General features: G+C 53.7%; 1 protein-coding gene across 2 annotated transcripts; it reads right to left on the bottom strand.

The window, feature by feature from the left end:
- Positions 1 to 213: 213 nt before the first annotated feature.
- CLEC2L (C-type lectin domain family 2 member L) lies at positions 214 to 19,238 on the bottom strand. 2 transcript variants are annotated; one of them, XM_082471449.1, is made up of 6 exons: positions 18,796 to 19,238; positions 9,646 to 9,720; positions 7,137 to 7,303; positions 6,160 to 6,260; positions 4,465 to 4,577; positions 1,455 to 1,580 (listed from the first exon to the last, which is right to left on the bottom strand). In XM_082471449.1, the coding sequence occupies exons 1-5, from the start codon at positions 18,983 to 18,985 to the stop codon at positions 4,466 to 4,468; spliced, it is 645 nt and encodes a 214-aa protein (XP_082327575.1). In that variant the 5' UTR covers positions 18,986 to 19,238; the 3' UTR covers positions 1,455 to 1,580; position 4,465. The 2 variants fall into 2 exon arrangements, with proteins under 2 accessions (XP_082327574.1, XP_082327575.1); XM_082471448.1 differs by lacking the exon at positions 6,160 to 6,260 and having other exon boundaries at positions 214 to 1,580.
- Positions 19,239 to 19,551: the final 313 nt, after the last annotated feature.

The raw sequence follows: 19,551 nt of genomic DNA, 5'->3' as shown, positions 1-19,551 counted from the left end.
TTTGTCTTAGATGTGTATGTCTTTATTCAAATGGATTCTGTGCTCTAGACTACAGGACCCTAAAGCACATTGCAAAGCAGTTGAGCATCTTGTCTTTTTCTCTAAAACACCCGCAAGTTTTCATACTTTTTGTGGGCAGCTGGGCTGGCAGTACAGATTTCTGAGATCAGAGACAGCATGGTGTAGAAGGAGCACTTGAACTAGGAGTCAAGATCAGTTTAGGTCAACACATGTTTATTGAGCACCTTTAGTATGTACCAGGCGCTAGAGAATAAAGGAGCGTGAGAGTGGATCCCTGCCCTCTAGGGGCTTACACTTCTGTATGGATGGTGGACAGGTAAACAAAAAAAGCATGATACGTGCAATAATAGTATCAACAACGAACAGAGGAGCCACAAGACCTGAGATCTAGCTCTGCCACTAGATGCGTGACCTTGGACGTGTTATTTAACCTCTCGGGGTCTCATGGATAATGAGAATGGGGTCGATAATTTCTAATCCCTGAAATTCTAACATCTACAGTTCTCAAAACCCTGTGAGGTAGGCAGGGCAGGCACGATTTCTACTTTATGTTAGAGGTGAAGCCTGGGGTCGGGGAGGTTGAGCACAGCCGCCTGAGCTACACATCTGCTCGTTGGGAGAGCTGGCCCCAGACTAGACTCGGGCAGGTCTTCTGAGTCAGGCCAAGTGTGTACCCACTCCAGGCTGAGACGTGGGATCTCTGATGGGCACGGCAGGAGGTTTTCTGGATGACCCCTGTTTGAATCTCATACTTGCTCCCGGTTTGGAGTTCTTTACAGACTAAGGAAAGAGCAGTTCCCTCCTCTACCTCCACCCCCTCCTGGTGTTAAGTACACAGCAGACAGTGGGCATTTCTGAAAACCAGGTCGTCTTTCACAAACAGCACAGTGATATTAGCATAATTATCCTGGTGACCACAGGAATCTTCAGCCGCCAGCCCCAGTCACTGAGGGAAACCCTCCCCGGGCCTGGTTTCCACTCACAGCCAGCCCCTCGCCCTCGCCAGCTGGGCTCTGTGTATGTGCAGAGTATGTTCTGGAGGCGAAGGCAGCTCTCCCTCACCGCCCGGGTGCTCCCTGTCACCTCCACTCCGCCCGCCCAGTATCTACACGCTTAGGGAATGTGAGCGAGCTAACTTAGCTGAAGCAAAGCAAACTAAAGAGTGCATCTTGCCGGGCCTCTAAAATCATGCCACGCCCACCAAAGCCAAAAAGACGAGCCTCTTATGATGGCCGGCCACTGCTGTCTCCCACCATGGCAAAGAGTTTCAGAGATGACATTTGGGGGCAATCTTATTGTCATATACAACAGTTTTTTTTGAGCACATGCTATGTGTGCTACAAAGAGGCCAGTGACACATAATCCCTGCTATCCAGGGGCTTATAATCAGATGCCAAGAGCGGTCAGATGACTTTAGAGATGCGTCACAGATGAAAACTTCCGACAGACTCCGGTGGTGTGAAAGGCTCAGTCTTAAGTGCTGGAGGTGTTGGGGTGAGGGAGTGGTCACTGAGGGCTGCTGCTGTCCTAGAAGGAGTCCCAGGGAGCTCGAGCTGGGCCTTGAAGGGAGAGAAGGACGGAAGTCAGTATTTGCATTACCCCCTCCCTATGGGAAATTCACCTGAAAACCATACGACGACGATAAAAGTGCACAGGAAAAAAATCGCCTCTGGGCGCCCCACGTCCTCTCCCAAGGTGGCCCCTTCCACCCCTCCTCCCCTTCCGCCACCTCCTAGGCCTGTGATGTACAGCAGTAGAGCAAGTCCCTTAACTGCCCTGAGCCTGCTTCCTCATCTGTAAGGTTGTAGGAGGATCTACTAAGCGAACACTAGTGAAACCCACCAGCACGGCAACAAACGCTACCTCCCAGTGAGTCCTCCTGAAAAAAAACCCCGTCCCTCCATCTTCACAAAGGCCGTCTGAGGGTGACCTGGTGTGCGTGCTCCAGCCTCCTACCCACATCCTGCCGGCTCCAGGGGCTGCCGTGCGGGTTCAAATTCACCCAGGGCACAGCCGCCCAGGCTCCCAGCCAAGCATCTTCTCAACTCCAGGGGAGTGGCCTCAGAAGCGAAAATCTTCCAAAGGGGCTGAGGAGTGGGGCTGGAGGAAGGGTGGTCCCTTGTGCCTGCCCCCCCAACTCATCCTCCCACCCCCCACCGAAGGGGAGCCAGCTCGAGCTCCGAAACCAGCAGAGCGTCCGGCCTCCGTGCTGCCACCTGTGGCCGCCGGCCCCAACTGCACCCGACTCCGCGGCCCCGCCCACCCAGCCTGGCTCCGCCCACGTGGGAGGTGCGCCTGCCTCGTTGGTTTTATAACCTTTGGAAGAATTCTCAACATTTCTGAAGTTTGCCGTGCCAGTGTTTTGTTTTGGTCTTCTGTTTCCATCCTCGTAGGAGCAGATAAGAGAGCTCTTAAAACACCCATGACCTTGGGTCAGAGTTCCTCTTAGCTTTACCGGAGGTAGAATTGTTGTGCGGTTGCAGGGCAAGCCCAAGGCTAGAGAGCTCATCTGCCAGTGTACCTTGAGGCAGCAGGCTGTGGATATTGAATGAGAACTAAGATCCCAGTGGCCCGGGTTCCTCGTTCCCTGCCCTCCCACACTGCTTCCTCCCCACCCACCTCGTGGCGCCCTTCTTCCCACCGGCACCCGCAGGACAGGATGAGAGCACAGCCCTACTTCTCCCCGTCCAGGACCAGTTTTGTCACCCGTGGCAGCATTACCTGCCTCAGGGTCTTTCTGAGAGAATTAAATGAGGCGCCACGTGGAAAGCAACGAGACCATCTTTGAGGGGAAGATACTGGTGAGAACTGGTGCGAGGGAGAGACGCCCTCCCACTTACCACCCCGACCCCTGACCAACCCAAGCAGCAGTAGCGGCAGCTGACCACTTCCTCAATCCCCAGCCCCTCAACACACTTCCCCACAGGGGCTGGGAAGGCAGTGGGCTCCTGCCACCCCTCCACAGGCCACACCGAATTCCCTTAGCTTCTTTACTGCACGCTCAGGTTCCACGCTGGCTTCCCCATAAAGATAAAATAGGAAACCACAAAATACCCATATTTTACTAAGTACCTGGAAAGCTTTCAAGAAGGTCAACGAAACCAAGCTGACAGTTTTGTCTGAAAACTGACAGTAAAAGGACTGAGCGGAGCAGAGCAGGACCTGTTTCCCTGTGAGCCACTTTCTGAAGATGGGCCGGGACCCGGAGTCACACACGCGGCTCCCAGGCAGGCTGGCTGTGTGTCACCCGGCCACAGCTTGCTCTGGGCTCCACGTGTGTGCGTTGGAGAGGGTGGCACTGGCAGCCCCCATAGGCCCAGGGGAACCGCCAGCCTCCCCCCACCCCCGCCCCGTCCCCGCCTCCTCTCCAGGCAGACCAGGGGGGAACAGGAAGGGGCCCCAGCACCTGCACAGACTCTTAACCGGCCCAACATGAATATCATCTCTTCTCCGTGGCTCATTCTCCTGCCTTCTTCACCCCATCTTCCCCTAAGGTAGAATAAGCCATCCCTCAACTGTGTTCCAGAATGTTCTGGTGCCTTCCAAGCTGTTTCCTCTGCTCCCTGTGTGCTCCTTGGGGGATAAAGCTGTCACTCCCCATGCCTAGTGTGGTGTCTGGCACGAGGTAGGTGTGAATCAATGTTTGTCACTCTGAGTTGAATGGTAATGGAGGAACCAGATGGAGCGCACCCCTCGGACATCTAAGAATAACTCAGTGGCCTGGCAGCATTAAACGGTGCCCTGAGGCCACACAGTGTGTTTTTGGCCTGGGTTCCTACACATGCCGCCTGCCACGCCGGTGCCTCTTGGTGGTGTCCCTCCAAGGACGGGCACCCGGAGACATGCCCCTCCCCCAAGCCATGATCCTGGAACAAATGGCAGCCGACTTCTCTGGACGCCAGTCATCTCTTTAGTCCATCAGTGACCAACACGGCAGCACCACGGACACAGCAGGGGCCTGCCTGAGACCCTGGGCGAGGCAAGGACGGTGGATGCTGGGCCCAGGTGAGGGGGGCTTCCCTTCCGGCCTCCCCAGCAGCCAGGAGAGAGATGCGTTGGGGGGGGCCCGTCTGTGTGGACAGTGCCACAGCCCGTCAGCCTCCGGAGGAGGGAATGTTCCAGGGTAGGGCCAGGGAGGGACTTGATGGGTGACTAAGGGTGGACCTGAATTGAAGCAGGGGCCGTGTGCCCTCGTGGGCATGCGTGAGCGTGTCAGTGTGCATGTGTGGCTGGGGACAGGTGCCTGCCGTACTGCTGACTCATGGAATTTGACTGCTGAGCCAGAGGACCTGCCTGGGGCCAAGGTGACCAGGGACCGAGACTCCGGGGCCTGGGAGAGCGCCCAGGGGTGGAAGGCGCCCTCCTCACCGCTTCGCTTGGAGAGGAGCCCGGGGCTGGCAGGTCTCGGAGGCTGGCTGCAGGGCCGCCTCTGGCCTCACCCACCTCATGTGTAGGCCATCTTGCTGCACACCCAGGGCCGGGTCATCAAACACTCCGTCGACACCAGCCTGGTGGGCTCCACGAAGACGCACTCCCCCGGGCCCGAGATGGGGAATCTGTGGCGGGGAGAGAAGAGACCAGGCACTCACGACCTGGCAGACGCGGCCCGTCACTGGGCAGCCCCGCAGGCCCTGTGACTCGTCCTTCCCTCGGGAGCGGCCTTCTGGGACAGTCGGCCCCCACAGACCCCGCTTGCGTGGCTCCCGTCGCCTCCAGAGAGTGCCGCACGGCTCCAGCCCCCGGTGATGCCCACGGATGTTTCCGGGACGCACCCTGCACTCCTCCATCCGGCTTTGCCATCCCGTCGGGCTCAGCTCACTCATCCCAGGAACCGGGGCCCTGTCTAGGACCACCCTCCACCCACCCACCTTCCCCACAGCGCCCTGCCTGCACCTCCTGTATCTAGCACAGGGCGGGTTCTCCCTGCCTAAAATCATCCCTTTTGAATCTCAGCACTTCTTCTTCACCTCATTTGGTCACCCTGACCTGAGCCCCCTGCCAAGGCTGGAGCTGGGGTCTCAGAGGGCATCAGAAGGACCCCAAGAGGGAGTAGGGGGGCCAGGACCACCTCGATGTCAGAGAAGCGTGGCCCCAAGGCCCGCTGGTTGCCAGGTAGTCAGCGCTCTGGGGACCCCAGCCTCCAGGGCTCCCTGGGTTCCGGGAGCAGGAAGCTTCCAGAAGGGGAGAGATGGGAGCAGCAAGGGCAAGACTTTCTCAGCAGCTCTAAGAACAGGTCTGGGATGAAGGCAGGACAAGGAAAGAGAAGGAAAAAAAAAAAAAAAGAAAACAAAGAAGAGGCAGTGAGGACAAAGACAGGTGCAGGAGACGGGGAGAAGGCGGCACAGGGAAGGAGTTGTCATGGGCCGCAGTTCACATCAGGTCAGCAGCTGTGCCCCCGCCCGGCTCCTCGGGCCTAGTCCTCCAGCCTTAGAGTCTACATCAGAAGCTGAGGCTCTTACTCCCCTGTGTGTGCTGCTCTGCATTTCTCTAAGCCTAAACTGCCCCTACACCCATGACTGCTGCCACCGTCGCCCCACAAACAGTCCCTGGCTTTGCACACCCACCAACCCATCACACACTGCCCACCACACCACTTGGGCCACACAAATAATACCACCACTGCACACACCACCGACACCCTCAAGAGGTGTTTTCTCTAAGGGAACCCTCCTGGTGCCCAGGGTTCAGATCCCCTTTCTCCCACAGTGACAATGTTCAGGTGACACGTGGCTGCCCAGAACAGAGGCCCCACCTCCCACCCTCCCTTGCAATCAGGTGTGGCCGTGAAGCTAAGTTCTGGCCAACGCACAGGGATGTCCAGGGCACGTCTTCCCTTCCCCTGAGCTACACTGAGCCGTGCAGATGGACTGGGGAGCCACAAGATGGAAAGAGCCTGGGCCCTTTCCAGCAGCAGGAAGATCAGTTGCCTACGTGGAGCAGGGCCACCAAACCAGGCTGGACTTTACCAGGCAGAGAGTAGTAAAGCCATTATCATGACTGGGTCTCTGTCCCACACCCCTGACCCTAGAGGTGAGTGGCTCCAGCTAGCACAAAACCAGGTTCTTCAGGAGGTGCGGCTGGGAGGCTATGGCTTCCCCGGTCTAAGCTCCTTGGCCAGAAGATGAAGCCTCAGCTCACGTGTCCGGGTCAAATGGGTCCCCGTTGACCCAGTGGAATTCGTCCCCCACTCTGCGCAGACCAATCCAGGGCTCCCTCCTTGTGAACTTGAACATGAATTCCTGCACCAAGGAAAGAGGGAAACGAAACCTCAGAGTCAGGTGCGGTCTCCTGACTGCTCACACATCCCCAGACTAACCTCAGCTTGGAAGACTGGCTCCCAAGATGTGTAGACATGGAGAGGGTGACGCCGCACTACATCCCGAGAGTGAGGAGCTGGGGTTACAGACACCCTGCACTCACATGGAGCTGCCTGCAATGGCCTCCAAGGGACCCGGGCTCTGGGAGTGCACCACTGGGCCAGGAAGCCTGGAACAGGGTTTGTCTCCTAGCTCAGTGGGCCAGCATGCCTGCGTTCCTCATTTTCAGGAAGCCTGGAATTGCCTACTTGATGGATTATCTGGGACACATCTCAAAGCTCAGGCTGGATGTCCTTCTACCCGCATATTCCTGGGCCTTTCTCTGCCGAAAGGAGCTATCAGACTGTGTATCAGAGACAAACAGAAGTGACTTTTAGATTTTCTGCTATTTTGGATTGCATGAACTGTTGCCCTCAAAACCCAAAATGGCCAAGAGACCCACTAATTGTGTTTCTTTCACATTTCTAGTGATATAACTGTTTGGGGTATTAAATGAGAGATCAGGCCCTGATTTGGACTAGTAGAAGAAGCCAACGCGATTTTTCATTTCACAAGTGCGGGTATAATTTGTAATGCTCACGCTTCAATACTGAGTCGAGCTCAGCAAACCAGCCTTGGGTGGACATAGTTGGCCTTGACAATAGCAGTGGAAACAAGAGCCCCTCGTGGGCCTGCTCAGACCCCATGGAGCCCACCTGCAACCCCCACCCCAGGCTGTGCTCTGGAAACAGGTCACAGGGGACACCAGGTCCTTGGGGCATGGCTCTCCCCGAAGGTCCCCGCCCCACCGGCACGCACCAGCTCCTTCTGGCTCTGGATCACAGCCAGCGCGGCCTCGTGGCCGTGACAGTACTGCCTGCCCGTGTTCCAGTCTCTCGGTTCCTCAGAAAAGAAGTAGCATTTCCTTCCGTAGAGCAGCCAGTCCTCCGGGCAGGGCGCCTCGCACTTGATGCAGCCCTTGGAAGCTGCAGGGAAGAGGAGCGGCTCGGTATCCACCAGCACAGCGGGCCTCTGTCCGGCCCCCCGAGGATCCCACTCCGCTCCCTGCCACTCCCTCCACCTGCCTCCACTTTGGTGCCCATCAGCCACATGCCTCGGGGGAGCGCCTGTCACAGTGCCTGGCAGGTAAAAGGCTGGTGACTAAATGAGTAAGGAATTTGGGAGACTGGCAGGGACACCGCCCCGAGGGGAAGTGACAGCAGGTTAGGCCCCTGGGTTAAGCTCTCCTCTGTCTCCCCGAACTCCCCGAGGCATGGAAACCGAGAAACTCGGACTTGGAAAGGACCTGGGGACCACGCGTCCTCTCTCTCCAGCCAGGGTGGGAACCATCGGCGGGCTCGATGGGCCTGCTCGCATTGGCCACACCCTCATCAGCTAACACTGCTGAACTGCTGGAAAGATCCTTTGCAATTCTGAGTCCCAACCTGCCTTCCCATGACCTGGAACCTGTGGGTCCAGGATCTGCCTCTGGAGTGACCCGGACAGACCTGGTCTGTCTTCCACCTCCTACTTGAAGAAGGACCCCTGCCTCCCCTCTTCCAGGATTGAACAGACACCATCCCTTCCACAATCCCTTGCAGGGGGTGCCCTCCAGACCCTTCTCCATCCTGCCTGGCTCAGTACGGTGTGCCCACATCACCAGTAAAATGCTGCCACCAGAACAGGCTGGGACACGTCAGCTGTGGTCCACCACCCAGCAGCGATCACCGTACCCCTTCCAGCTGCTGTGGGCTTTCCAGTCTTCAGATGCTCCAATGAGAAGAATCTGTGGGTATGTGCCTATGTGCACTTTTCTGGGAAGGAGGCCCAGAACTTCCATGAGATTCTCTAAGACTCCTTGCCAAAAGGAATTCAGCCATACTCTTCAACTATTTTCCTATGATCTCTTTCTAAGCCAGGTCTCCCCTGTCCAGAACATGTGTAAATCACATTTAAATCCAAATGCAGGATCTTGTGTTTATTTCTTCCACAGTCATCTCATTCACATTGGCTCATTTGAGTTTCTGAAGATAAATTTTAATCTTGGTTTTTTTTTCATCTGTCATGTTGAGCATCCCTCTTTGAATTGTTTCACCTGCAAATTCCATAAGCATATTTTTTTGTTTGTTCTCATACAAGAGATTGACTAAAATGTAGACCAGGACAGAGCCAAGAACAAGTCCATGGTACTCAAGCCCCCAAGGGAGCTACCACCACACCAACACCAATTAATTAATGGGCACCCTGGCATTCCTGCTCAATGAGCTACAGGCCCACTTAGACTTGCCATGCTTTCCCACGAGGATCTCCAGGGACTCTGTTGTGTTTTACTGCAATCTCAATATGCTGTGTTTACACATTGCCCTGTCCTCCCAACCTAGCAATAGAACAATTTAATTTGTAACAATTAGTCTAGGTGAATCCAAGCTGACCCCAGTGGTCACCACATTCTTTGCTAAGCACTCACAACTCCCTGCTTAGCCTGCATGCCCTACAAGTGAGGGTTTGGTAGGAATTGATGTTATCAGTGGATTTTCCTCCCATTTTGAGGTCTCAGGGCGCTTCTCAAAGATTAAAGACAGAGGTCCTGAAGTCACTTTGCAAACCCTTCAGAAGCCATGACGTACTTTGACTTGAATCCATTAAAAGCAGCAAATCCCAGGGTCATATAGCCTCGCCTCCCTTACTTAGTAGCAGTTTCCTCTTTTGCATTCCTCCTTCAACCCTTTCAGTCCTACCTGCCACTCCGTGTTTTTCAGGCCTCTCCCCCTTGGAATGCTCTGGTCCCTCTACCTCCTGCTCTCTAGGAAACTGTTCATTCTTCAGGGATTAGCACACGTGTCCCCCACCTCCGGGAAGCCCCCAGGCAGTAACACCTCTATCACTGGACAGGGAAGTTGATGTCATGCATTTAAAAAGATCTCCAGCACTTAGCCCAGGGCCTAACACACAGCCGGGCTCAATAAATGTTTGTTGAGTGAGTGAATGAGATCTTTAAGGCCCTTAACCCCAAACCATCTCCTTCAAGAAGCATTACGTGACTACCACACACCAAGTTTGTTCCGCGTTCCCGAAACATTTTTGTGATCGTACCTAAGTTAACATCTCCACTTCCGCTGCATGGCTTAGCAAAGAGGACGGGTATAGTCGATGTGTGAATGTACTATTTTAGGCTAAAATCTCATCTAGAACCAACACTCTATTTCCTATTTACTTTGACCCCACAGAATTGGCGGTATGTCTGGAACCTTTCTTTACCTAATCAGACATGCTTTTGACAAGGTGTGTAGGAACTGAACCGCATAAATGCTCTGACATCCATGCTCACCCAATATGCTCATCACCACCAGGATGGCGAACAGAAGCACTGCGATGGCCCCCAGCAGGAGACGCGTGGTGGTGTCTGAGGAGAGAGAAAGGGGTTGATTACCTGGCACGTCCCCACCACCCACCCCCACCTCCAGCCCCAAGTCCTGATAGTGAGAAACTCTGGGGCTGTGTTTGAACAAGCCCTCCAGGAGATTCTGATGCTGAAGTCTGAGGTGCCGTTCGAAAGCACGGGTCTGTCTGATTCTGCGATCCCCCTGCTTGAAAACCCTCCCTCCGGGGCTACGCACTTGAACTCCTTCTGCGGCTGTCGGAGCTTTCCAATCTTTCATCTCCTGCTGCTTCTCTACCTCATCCCTGGTTTCAGCCAGACGGACTCCTTGAAATACCCCAGTCCGTCCTCACAGCCCTTCAGCTGGGTCTTTGCTCCCAGATTTCTTCTCCTCCACTGCAGTCTCTTGAAATCCTGCCCCACACCCTCCATTCTCTCCACGAAAGCTTTCCTGATCCTCTGGCTTCTCCCTTTTAAATTTATATTTATTGTTCTCACCTAAAATTTTAATTTGATGTTTAATGAAAGAACCCTTTTAGACTTCAGGCACAGGGTCTTTGCAAGTATTTTGTGATAAAATATACGTAACATAAAAGTTGCCATCTTAACCATTTTCAAGTGTGCAATTTGTGGCATTAATTATATTCACAATGTTGTGCACTGTGAATTTGCAAAATTCCACTGTCTATTTGCAAAATGTTTTCATGACCCCAAACAGAAACTCTGTACCAATTAAGCATTAACGCCTCATTCCCACCTCCCTCCAGCCCCTGATAACCTCTAATCTACTCTCTGTCTCTATAAATTCACCTATTCTAGGAACCTCATGTAAGTGGAATCATGCAATATCTGTCCTTTTGGGTCTGACTTCTTTCACTTAACATAATGTTTTCAAGGTTCATCCATGTTGTAGCACATACCAGAATTTCATTCCTTTTTTATGGCTGAATAATATTCCATTGTATAATTATATACATTTTGTTTATCCATCCATCCATCCATTGATGGATACTTGGGCTGTTTCCATCTTTTGGTTATTATGAATAATGCTGCTATGAACATTGGCAAATATCTGTTTGAGTCCCTGTTTTCAATTCTTTTGGGTATATGCCTAGGAGTGGAATTGCTGGATCATATAGTAATTCTACATTTAACTTTTTGAGGAACCACCAAACTGTTTTCCACTGCTGCTGCACCATTTTGCATCCTACCAGCAATGCCAATGCACAAGTGTTCTAATTTCTCCATCTCTTCACCAACACCTGTTAGTTTCCATTTTTGTTTGTTATAGCCATCCTAGTAGGTGAGTACTCCCTTTTTATTTTTAACCATTTTTAAAACCTTTTAAAAGTTATATATGTGCATAGATGAAAGAAGTGTCTCCACAGCCCAGTGAGTCCACCATTACTCACCCATGATGAGCTAGGTACCAAAATCAAGAGGAAGTATCTAGAAACTTTTACAGCAGTTCAGCATTGCTGTGACATCCAAGTGCCTGATACTGTTTCTAGTAATTTGTCTATATTGTACTTCACAACAAATTGGGAAAAGAAACCTGGTCCTTTATCAAGGATCTGAAAAGCAACAGATCTGAAGTCAAGAAATTCTACCAGCCTTCACTAAACAAACTAACAACCAAACAGAACATTGCCCCTTCCACAGAGGCAACTATTTCCAGCCCTTTTAGGTAATTCTTTTGGTATTTACCTCCAAATCTCTAAAAGCTTTGCGTATGTCAATACTTTTTGACTTTTCTATTTAAGACACTACTTATTGACTTCCCACAATAATGAGGAAGATTTAATTCTCTGCATTACTCTCCCCACCCTGACCACTCACACACTACCTGCTCTCTCAACATCATAGTTTGGGTTAGACTGATAATTAGGTGTTCTTTTCGTATGGCAATGTAAATGCTACTCCCAGGAAAGCTATGCGGTGTATTATGATCTTTATTTCTACACAACTTCTTGTTTCCCTGTAATTAATCATTTTCCTTTGCTTACACTTCTGTGTGCTCATCATTATTTCAACTTCAAAACTCCTTTAAGCTGATGAGGCAAAATCAGGAATTCTACTTCACCTTTGACTTAGTCTGCACAGGCTGCTCTAACAAAAACCATAGACTGGGTACTGAAACAACAGACACTTCTCTCTCACAATTCTGGAGGCAAGGAAGTCCAAGATCAAGGTACCAGCAGATTCCATTCTTGGTGAGGGCCCCCAGGATGGGATTAGTGCCCTTATTAGACAAGGAAGAGTCACCAGAGAGGAGAGAGGAAGCTCTCATATCCACTGTCTCTTTGCCTTTGCTATTTCCTGAAGATTTTTTTAACTTTATCTTCCCACTCGCTACTGAATCTTTTATTTCTACAATTATTTTTAACTGCTAAGGTTTTTTTGGGTTTGTTGCTGCTGTTCCCTGAATACTCCCTCTTAAAGCGTCCTGTTCTTATTTTAATGATGTAAAATTTTCTCTTATCTCTCTGAGGATATTACTGATAGTTTTTTAGGTTTTTTTGCGGGGGAGGAGGGGGGCTCTGGAGGGGGTGGGGGAGAGGTGGGCAGAAAGTTTAATCTGTATAATCTCTGTTTTCTCCAAACTGCTTTTTTTTTTCCTGTTCATTTGTTTTGATCTCTAGCTTCCATGTCAGAGACTTTCCTCAGATGTCTGGAGATCCTTGGTTATATGATTAAGGCAGGAGGAATAAGACTTCATTGGCACCTCTGAGACAGGAAGAGGGGCTTATTAACTGTGAGGGTCGTGGCAGAGTGACGGGCTGGTCCTCAAGGCTGTCTGTTTGTTGACCTCCTTGGGTTTTTCCTCTTGGGTCAGTGTCCCTGGAGACTGCTCTTCTGTTTTGCCTCCTGGAGGGTGTAGGCTTGGCTGGGAAAAGAGGCTAGGAGGCCATCCTGAGCCCTCAATACATAAATGTCGCCTTAACTGCTTGCTCTCAAATGTGTTGGTGTCCGGAGGCCCTCTCTCCCCAAGGCAGAGGGCTGGGGATGGGCTCACAGAGTGGGGAGAGGACTTGGGGATCTGAAGTCTTCCTAACAAGTGTTCACCCAGCCCTCCTGATTTCAGCTCCCTCTTCACTCACGGCCGTGCTGACTGGTGCCCCGGTCTCTGTGCTGTGGGGTTCCTGTTTGTGACTCAGGTTGCTCCTCTGCTTCCTGAAGTTTCACAGGCCAGTGGATTCAGTGTCAGTTACACCATCATTGATCCCTATGTGTTTGTTTGTTTGTTTAATTAATTAATTAATTAATTAATTTTTGGCTGCGTTGGGTCTTCGTTGCTGCGCGCGGGCTTTCTCTAGTTGCAGCGAGCGGGGGCTACTCTTCATTGTGGTGCACGGGCTTCTCATTGTGGTGGCTTCTCTTGTTGCGGAGCACAGGCTCTAGGCGCGTGGGCTCCAGCAGTTGTGGCACGCGGGCTTCAGTAGTTGTGGCTCGCGGGCTCTAGAGCACAGGCTCAGTAGTTGCGGCGCACAGGCTTTGTTGCTCCGCGGCATGTGGGATCTTCCCGGACCAGGGCTCGAACCTGTGTCCCCTGCATTGGCAGGTGGATTCTTAACCACTGCACCACCAGGGAAGCCCCTCGTTGCTATTGTTTTGTCTCCTGTTCTTGTTATCCTTGTGACCTTTTAAAAATCCCTTTACTGTTGTATTAATGAGCTTTGGAAGGGAAAGAAAATAAACGCATATATTCAGTCTGCCATCTTTACTTGCAAGTCCAACATCCGGGAGTCCTTCCTATGAGCACGGTCTATACTGGCAAGTGACCAGGAGTCCAGAGGTGGGCGGCTTCCGGCATGGTAAGAACAGAGGCTCACGTGTGCCCTCAAGGGCTGGGCTCCTTCTGTATCTGCTCTGCTGTCCTCAGGGGCAGCTTGTTGTAAGACTAATCCCCTTGAGCTGCGTATGAATCCTGCCTTTCCCTTCTTTATTTTTTTTTTATTTTTTATTTATTTATTTTTTTGGCTGCACTGGGTCTTTGTTGCAGCTCACACGGGCTTAGTTGCGGTATGTGGGACCTTAGTTCCCCGACCAGGGATCGAACCCAGGCCCCCTGCATTGGGAGTGCAGAGTCTTAACCACTGGACCACCAGGGAAGTCCCTCCTTTCCCTTCTTTAAATGCCTCTCGATCCTCTTCTATAACCCTGGCACCACAATGAGAGCCTAGCATCGTAAGCCACTTCACGTGGGTTCAGATCCCAGCTCTGCCACTTTTTAGTGGCAGAGCTACTTAGCTTCTATTTTATTTCATTTTCCTCGTCTTTCAAGTGAAGTCATAATAGTGTCTCCCTCTTAGAATTTTCTGAGAATTCAACATATAGGGCTTAGAGCAGTGCCTGGCATGGTAAGCTCTCCTTCAGTGTTAGCAATTACCATCATGATGATTATCGGCCCATGGGCTCCTTTAGGGTAAGGGCTGTGCTTTACTCACGTTTGGGCTCCCTATAACAGGGCTCGGTCATTGCCTTGCGTGTTACAGAGCACCCACTGATACTAAAAAACCCAAAGGGAATCTAGCTGCCCTGAATGACAATGCCCTTGGCCGTGCGGGTATACACCTGCTCTCAGGGAAAGGGGAGTCTGTGCCTGTGTCTCCAGCATCACCAGAACTGAGGACTCTCTTCATCCTTGCATGGGGATGACTGCTCTGGATGCGGCGCTGTGGACAGAGAGAGGGTGCGCTACAGAGTCTGACTCCTTGTTCACTCTCGAGGACAGCTGTGGGGCTGCACGAGCCAAAACAATGTTGCATTCGTTTCCCGGGTTGACGTAACAAAGCACCACAAAGCAGGCGGCTTAGAACACCAGAAGTGTGTTGTCTCACAGTTCCGGAGGCTAGAAGTCCACAAGCAAGTTGTCAGCAGGGCCGTGCTCCCTCTGAGACCTGTAGGGAAGTCCTTCCTTGCTTTGTCCTCGTTTATGCTGGTTGGCTGGTTGCAGCTGCATCACTGCAGCCTCTGCCTTCATCGTCACATCCTTCTCCCTGTGTGTCTCTTTGTCTTCACGTGACCACCTCTTATAAGGACACCAGTCATATTGGGTTAGGAGCCCACCCTGCTCCAGTATGCCCCCATCTGAACTAATTACAACTGCAATGACCATATTTCCAAATAAGGGCAGATTCTGCGGTACTGGGGAGTTAGGACTTCAACATATCTCTTTGGGGGGGATACAATTCAAGCCATAACAAATGTCTAACTCAGCAATCCTTCCTTCTATGCAATGGCCCTATTAGATGGAGTTTGAGGGTGCAGTTTATTTATGTTATAAATGTATATGACTTAGCCTAATGTTAGAAGGAACAACTGAAAAAAACCTGGCTCCCAAGCCCAGACAAATCTCCCAACACCCGCATATCCACAGCGCAAAAGAGAATCATAGCTGGCGTCTCTAAGTTGCCAGGGCCACAGCCTGGAAAGCATACTCTTGACTGTCACAAGCTATCAAATGTAGAGTTTGGTAATTTTTAAATTTTTAAGAGGCTTTTCTAAATGCATGTGTGTGGTTTTGAGCAGGAAGTTGTGGGTTTACATCTTATCAAGAAACTTTCAACATTAAAAATTCAGAATTGGTGAGCACTGGAAAATCTATAGCCTGAGATTTGCAGAATCACTCTGTCCCCACTCCTGTACCCCCAGGCTGCTTTTCCTCACCCTCCCTACCCCAATGCCAGAAACATTCCCATCTCCAGTCACCTCCAGTCTTTCCAGAACCCAGGCGGGAGCTCTGGATCACTTTTCCAGCCTGTCCCCCAAGGCTGAGGATGGAAGGAAAGGTTAATATCCACAGGGAGAGGACTCAATCAGGAGAATTTCTGTTTGGCTTCCTATTTATAAAGCTAACTGTTCATCGAAGGAAAGTCTTGAAGACCTGGGCTCTAATCCCAGCTTCAGATTTAAGATGTTTTCCACGTCACTTAACCTGTGAAGAGGAAAAAGCATCTGCTGGAGGTGGCAGGGTTGTCTGAGGAGCGCAGGGACGAGAGCTACATGCGTCAGAAGCACAATTTGATTCTCTCCAATTAGCCTCACCAAGCCGCATGTTGGTCAGCTCAGGACAGAGTAAGAGGTTTCACGTCAGAGGGCCTCGTGGCAAACCCGATGGGATTTCACATGTGAGAGAGCAACGTGCATCCTTGGGCAAGATACTTAGCCTCTCCGAGTCTCAGTTTCCTCATATATAAAATAGGTACAACACCCACCAAGCCCCTGCAAGGGCAGATGTGAGGGTTAAACAAGACAGCTATTGAGAAGGCCCCAGCACAGGGCTGGCACTTTGTAGGTGCTTGATAAATATTCGGTACGTGGTAATAAAGGAGCACAGGCCCCCTAAGGGTTCAGCTTGGTCAAATCAAGAAGTCTCAAGACAGATGCTTGGCTAAGCAAGGGCTGCAAAACCCCTTGGCCCCCAGGCCTGGCAGAGCCCTCATCCCATCACGGGTGTTTCTCAGGGTCTGCACACTGGGCCCATTATGAGGACTTCCGTTTGGGGTGGGGAGTGGACTCAAAGTAGGCAGACGAGCAGTCAAAGGATTTCAGCTGAGCAGTTGGTCACACACTTTCCCTGGGTTCGCTCATCAGGGATGCCGGGCTCTAGGGACTGGGGAAAGGGCTCACCTGCACACAGCCTACACCCCAGCACCTTGGTCCGTGTAGCCCCGAGAGGCAGAAATCCTCATCTTGCTTAGCAGATGAAGAAACTGAGGCTCAGACAAGTTTGAAAACCTGCCAGCCCGCTGGCAGTGGAAGGATCTGGCTCAGGCTTACCCAACTCCAGAATCCGTGCTCTTTGCACTGCAGCAGGCTGCCTCAGCCCCTGTCCTGTGATTTCTGCAAGGGCAGGGATGTTCCCAGTGCCTAGAGCTGCGCTGGAACAGTGGGGCCTCCAGGAGTGTTTGTGGGAGGTGAGGAAGAGTGAGTGAATGTGGGGGGGATCAGCACACGGCAGGACCTTGGAGAGCACCGTCGTGGTCCGAGAGCTCCCCTCTCCCCGCAGGAGACGCGGAGCCCAGGGAACACGCAGGAGATGCTCAGGGGACCAGTGGAGGGGAGGCCCCTGGCAGGGACACAGACTCCACAGCCTGAAACTCCTGTGGGAAAAGGCCCACAGGCTCCAGATGCTGAGCCCCCAAGGTCCACAGGCACCAGGGTGGGGCTGCTCCTGGTGGACCGTGGGAACGAGGGCAGGGGCCAGAGGTGCCACGAGACACAGAGCCAGGCCAGGCAGGGAGCCATGCCCAGACAGGCGAGACGAGGCTGGGCCACAGGTGGGCACTGAGCACAGAGTGGGCTAGACTCCACAGGGCCTGGAAGAGCCAGTGTCCTGAGAGACCCCCTGGGCCATTTCCTGACGGGTGTGCGGCTTCTTTTTCAGCCTAACTTGCAGGTGGTCGGCGTAGCCGTGGTTGGGAGTAGGAAGCAGAAGGGGCCAAGGTCAGGAGGGGGGTAGGATGGGAGCCAGCCAGCCGGGGGCACCGAAAGAGGCCGCACCACCCCTGAAGCGGCTCCTAAGCACTGGGGGTTAGAATGAGGTTAGGGCAGCCCCTGGAGAAATGCTTACGAATGAATGAGTGGAGAAATACAGGCAAGAGGAGTGAGCAACTTCAAGAAATAACTTGGGCAGGAGGGAAGCAGGGGGTCACAGGCAAATCTAACAGTGAGCCCGAAGATGCATGACAAAGAGAGGATTTGTCCACCTTTATTCAGCTCAGCTCTCCTCAGCCCGAAGGTCCTCTGCAATGGCTCTCCTACACTGAGTTCCAACATCTTTGCCTCCTTTGTCCCAAATCACCATCCAGGTGTCCAGCTTTCCCCTCAGAGTCTGCACAGCTCCTCCTCAGGCCATCCGTGTCCCCTGGCCTACCAGCCTTTGGGTCAAATGCCGACAGAACTGTTCCCACCTCTCCCTCCTTGGCCAGGCACCTGCCCTGGCTGGTGCTGGTTATGTCCTTCCCCTGACCACGGCCCCGCCTTCCTCACTGACCTGGCCTTGGTCTGACCCCTCTGGGCCACCACCACTTTTCCAAGGGCCACCCACTGTCTCATTCTATGCTTCAAATCTCTCAACAGCCGCTTCAGACAAAGTCCAAACACTTTGGCAAGGCCTGGCTGGCCATTCACGGTCTGGGCCCTCCAGACTCCTCTCTTCTCACCACGCCCCACCCCGATCCTGGTACTCTGGAGGTCAGTTCCCCACAAGGGACAGGCGAGTTCTCGCCACTTGATCCCTGAACATGTCACTCCTCGAGCCTGGTGCACCCATCTTTCTCTTTCCACACCTCCTAAGAGGTCACCTACTCCAGGAAGCCCTCCTTTTCTGACACTCCTTCCCTAATGGTTGGGTGATCCAGGTCCTGGGCTTCCCTAGTTGATGTCGTCGAGGCAGGTCCTCGGCCTTTGGACTCCGGGTGTCCAGAGTACCGAGAAACGTCCAGAGAACCAGCCCTCTGGCCAGCTCCAGCACCTCCCACACCAGACAAGTGGCCACACAAGTTCACTGAAAGAACTCATGAACTTGATCGAAATCTGTCTTCCACTTTGTTGACCGCCCCCTTGGCCAGTCAGGGGTCAGGCCATGAGCCCCTCTGACTGGAAGAGGTAGGTGGGACCCCCGACTTGCAAGGAAGGCCCGCTGGCCGATTCTCCCTCCCGGTACCACCAGCGCCCCATCCCCCAACCCCCTTCTCACGGGGCATTAGCACTGTGTCGGGGTCCACAGCTTTTGTCACTTTGCCCAAAGTACTTTCACTGCTAGAGAGTCAAGCCACTCTCTCAATATGCCAATCGGGTGAGTGCCGGACGGTAACTGTCCCCCTTCACTCATAAGGAAACAGGCTCAGAGAATGAAACCTGCTCCCAAGGTCAAAGAGGGAGTTAGCTGCAGACACAGGGTCAAGGCTGTACTATAGGTGGTCCCCAGTTACCTGTTCCCCACTGCCCCACAATGTGGCATCTGATGCCCTGGCAATCCTCCGGCTTCCAGAGTCGCGCTCCCCGCTCTCCCCACCGGGAGACCGGCCAAGGTGACTCTGTCCCGCCTCCCGGGTCCCGCGGCCGGGGGATGGAGGGCCGCTAGGCGCTTACCCTCTAAGGCCGCTTTCCAGCTGGTGCTGCCCTCGTAGCCCGACCCCGATCGCCGCAGCAGCCCCTCGGGACCGCGGCCCTCCGCTTCGGCGGGCGAGCGCAGCCTGGGCGCGGCGGGGGCGGCCGCGGGACGGACGGCGGGGGGCGGCGGCGGCCGGGCCCGCGCGGGGGGCTCCCGGGTCGGCTCCATGCCTGGCGCTCCGCCGCGCCGCGACCGCGCTCCTGTGCCGAGGTGCGGGGCCCGGCCCGACGCGCACTCAGCGCTCCGCGCGCCCTGCGGGCCCCCCAGGCCGGCCTCGGGTGGGCGAGGGTCGGGGCTGGCGCAGACCGAGGCTGAGCCCGGCTCCCCGCGCCGGACCCGCTGCGCCCGGCGGCCGCCACCGCCTGGGCCCCCGCGCGCCGCGCCTGCCCCGCCGAGCCGCAGCCTCCGCGCAGAGCCGGGGCGCGGGAGGAGGAGCGCGGGGAGGTGCGGCGGGGCGGGGGCAGGGAGGGAGGAGGCTCCGGGCGCGCGGGGACCCACAGCCCCGCCCCCCGGCCTCCCGCCCCCTCGGCAGGAGTCCAGATGCTGCGGAGCCGGGAGCGCGGATCCTGGAGCCGGGAGCCCTGGCTTCCAATCCAGGTCCACCTGCCAGCCTCCTGCTTGTCCTCTGTTAAAACGGGAATCAAGTTCATGCGGCTCAAGGAAGATGAGGGGCTTTCCTCCGGGCTACCCTGGAGCCGGAGCAGAGGGGTGAGGGCTGTGTCTTCGGCGCCTAC

Source organism: Balaenoptera physalus (genome assembly GCF_965194825.1).
Source record: "Balaenoptera physalus genome assembly, chromosome: 8".
In the NCBI taxonomy this organism is placed as follows: domain Eukaryota; kingdom Metazoa; phylum Chordata; class Mammalia; order Artiodactyla; family Balaenopteridae; genus Balaenoptera; species Balaenoptera physalus.
This window is presented reverse-complemented; position numbering and strand designations above follow the sequence as displayed.

Excerpts from the sequence above, each read along its gene's own strand:
- CLEC2L (XM_082471448.1), bottom strand. The coding sequence starts at position 18,985 with ATGGAGCCGACCCGGGAGCCCCCCGCGCGGGCCCGGCCGCCGCCGCCC. Across the intron at positions 9,721-18,795 it reads CTGGAAAGCGGCCTTAGAGG|ACACCACCACGCGTCTCCTG; the intron begins GTAAGCGCCTAG and ends CTCTCTCCTCAG. Across the intron at positions 4,578-7,136 it reads TCCAGAGCCAGAAGGAGCTG|ATTCCCCATCTCGGGCCCGG; the intron begins GTGCGTGCCGGT and ends TCCCCGCCACAG.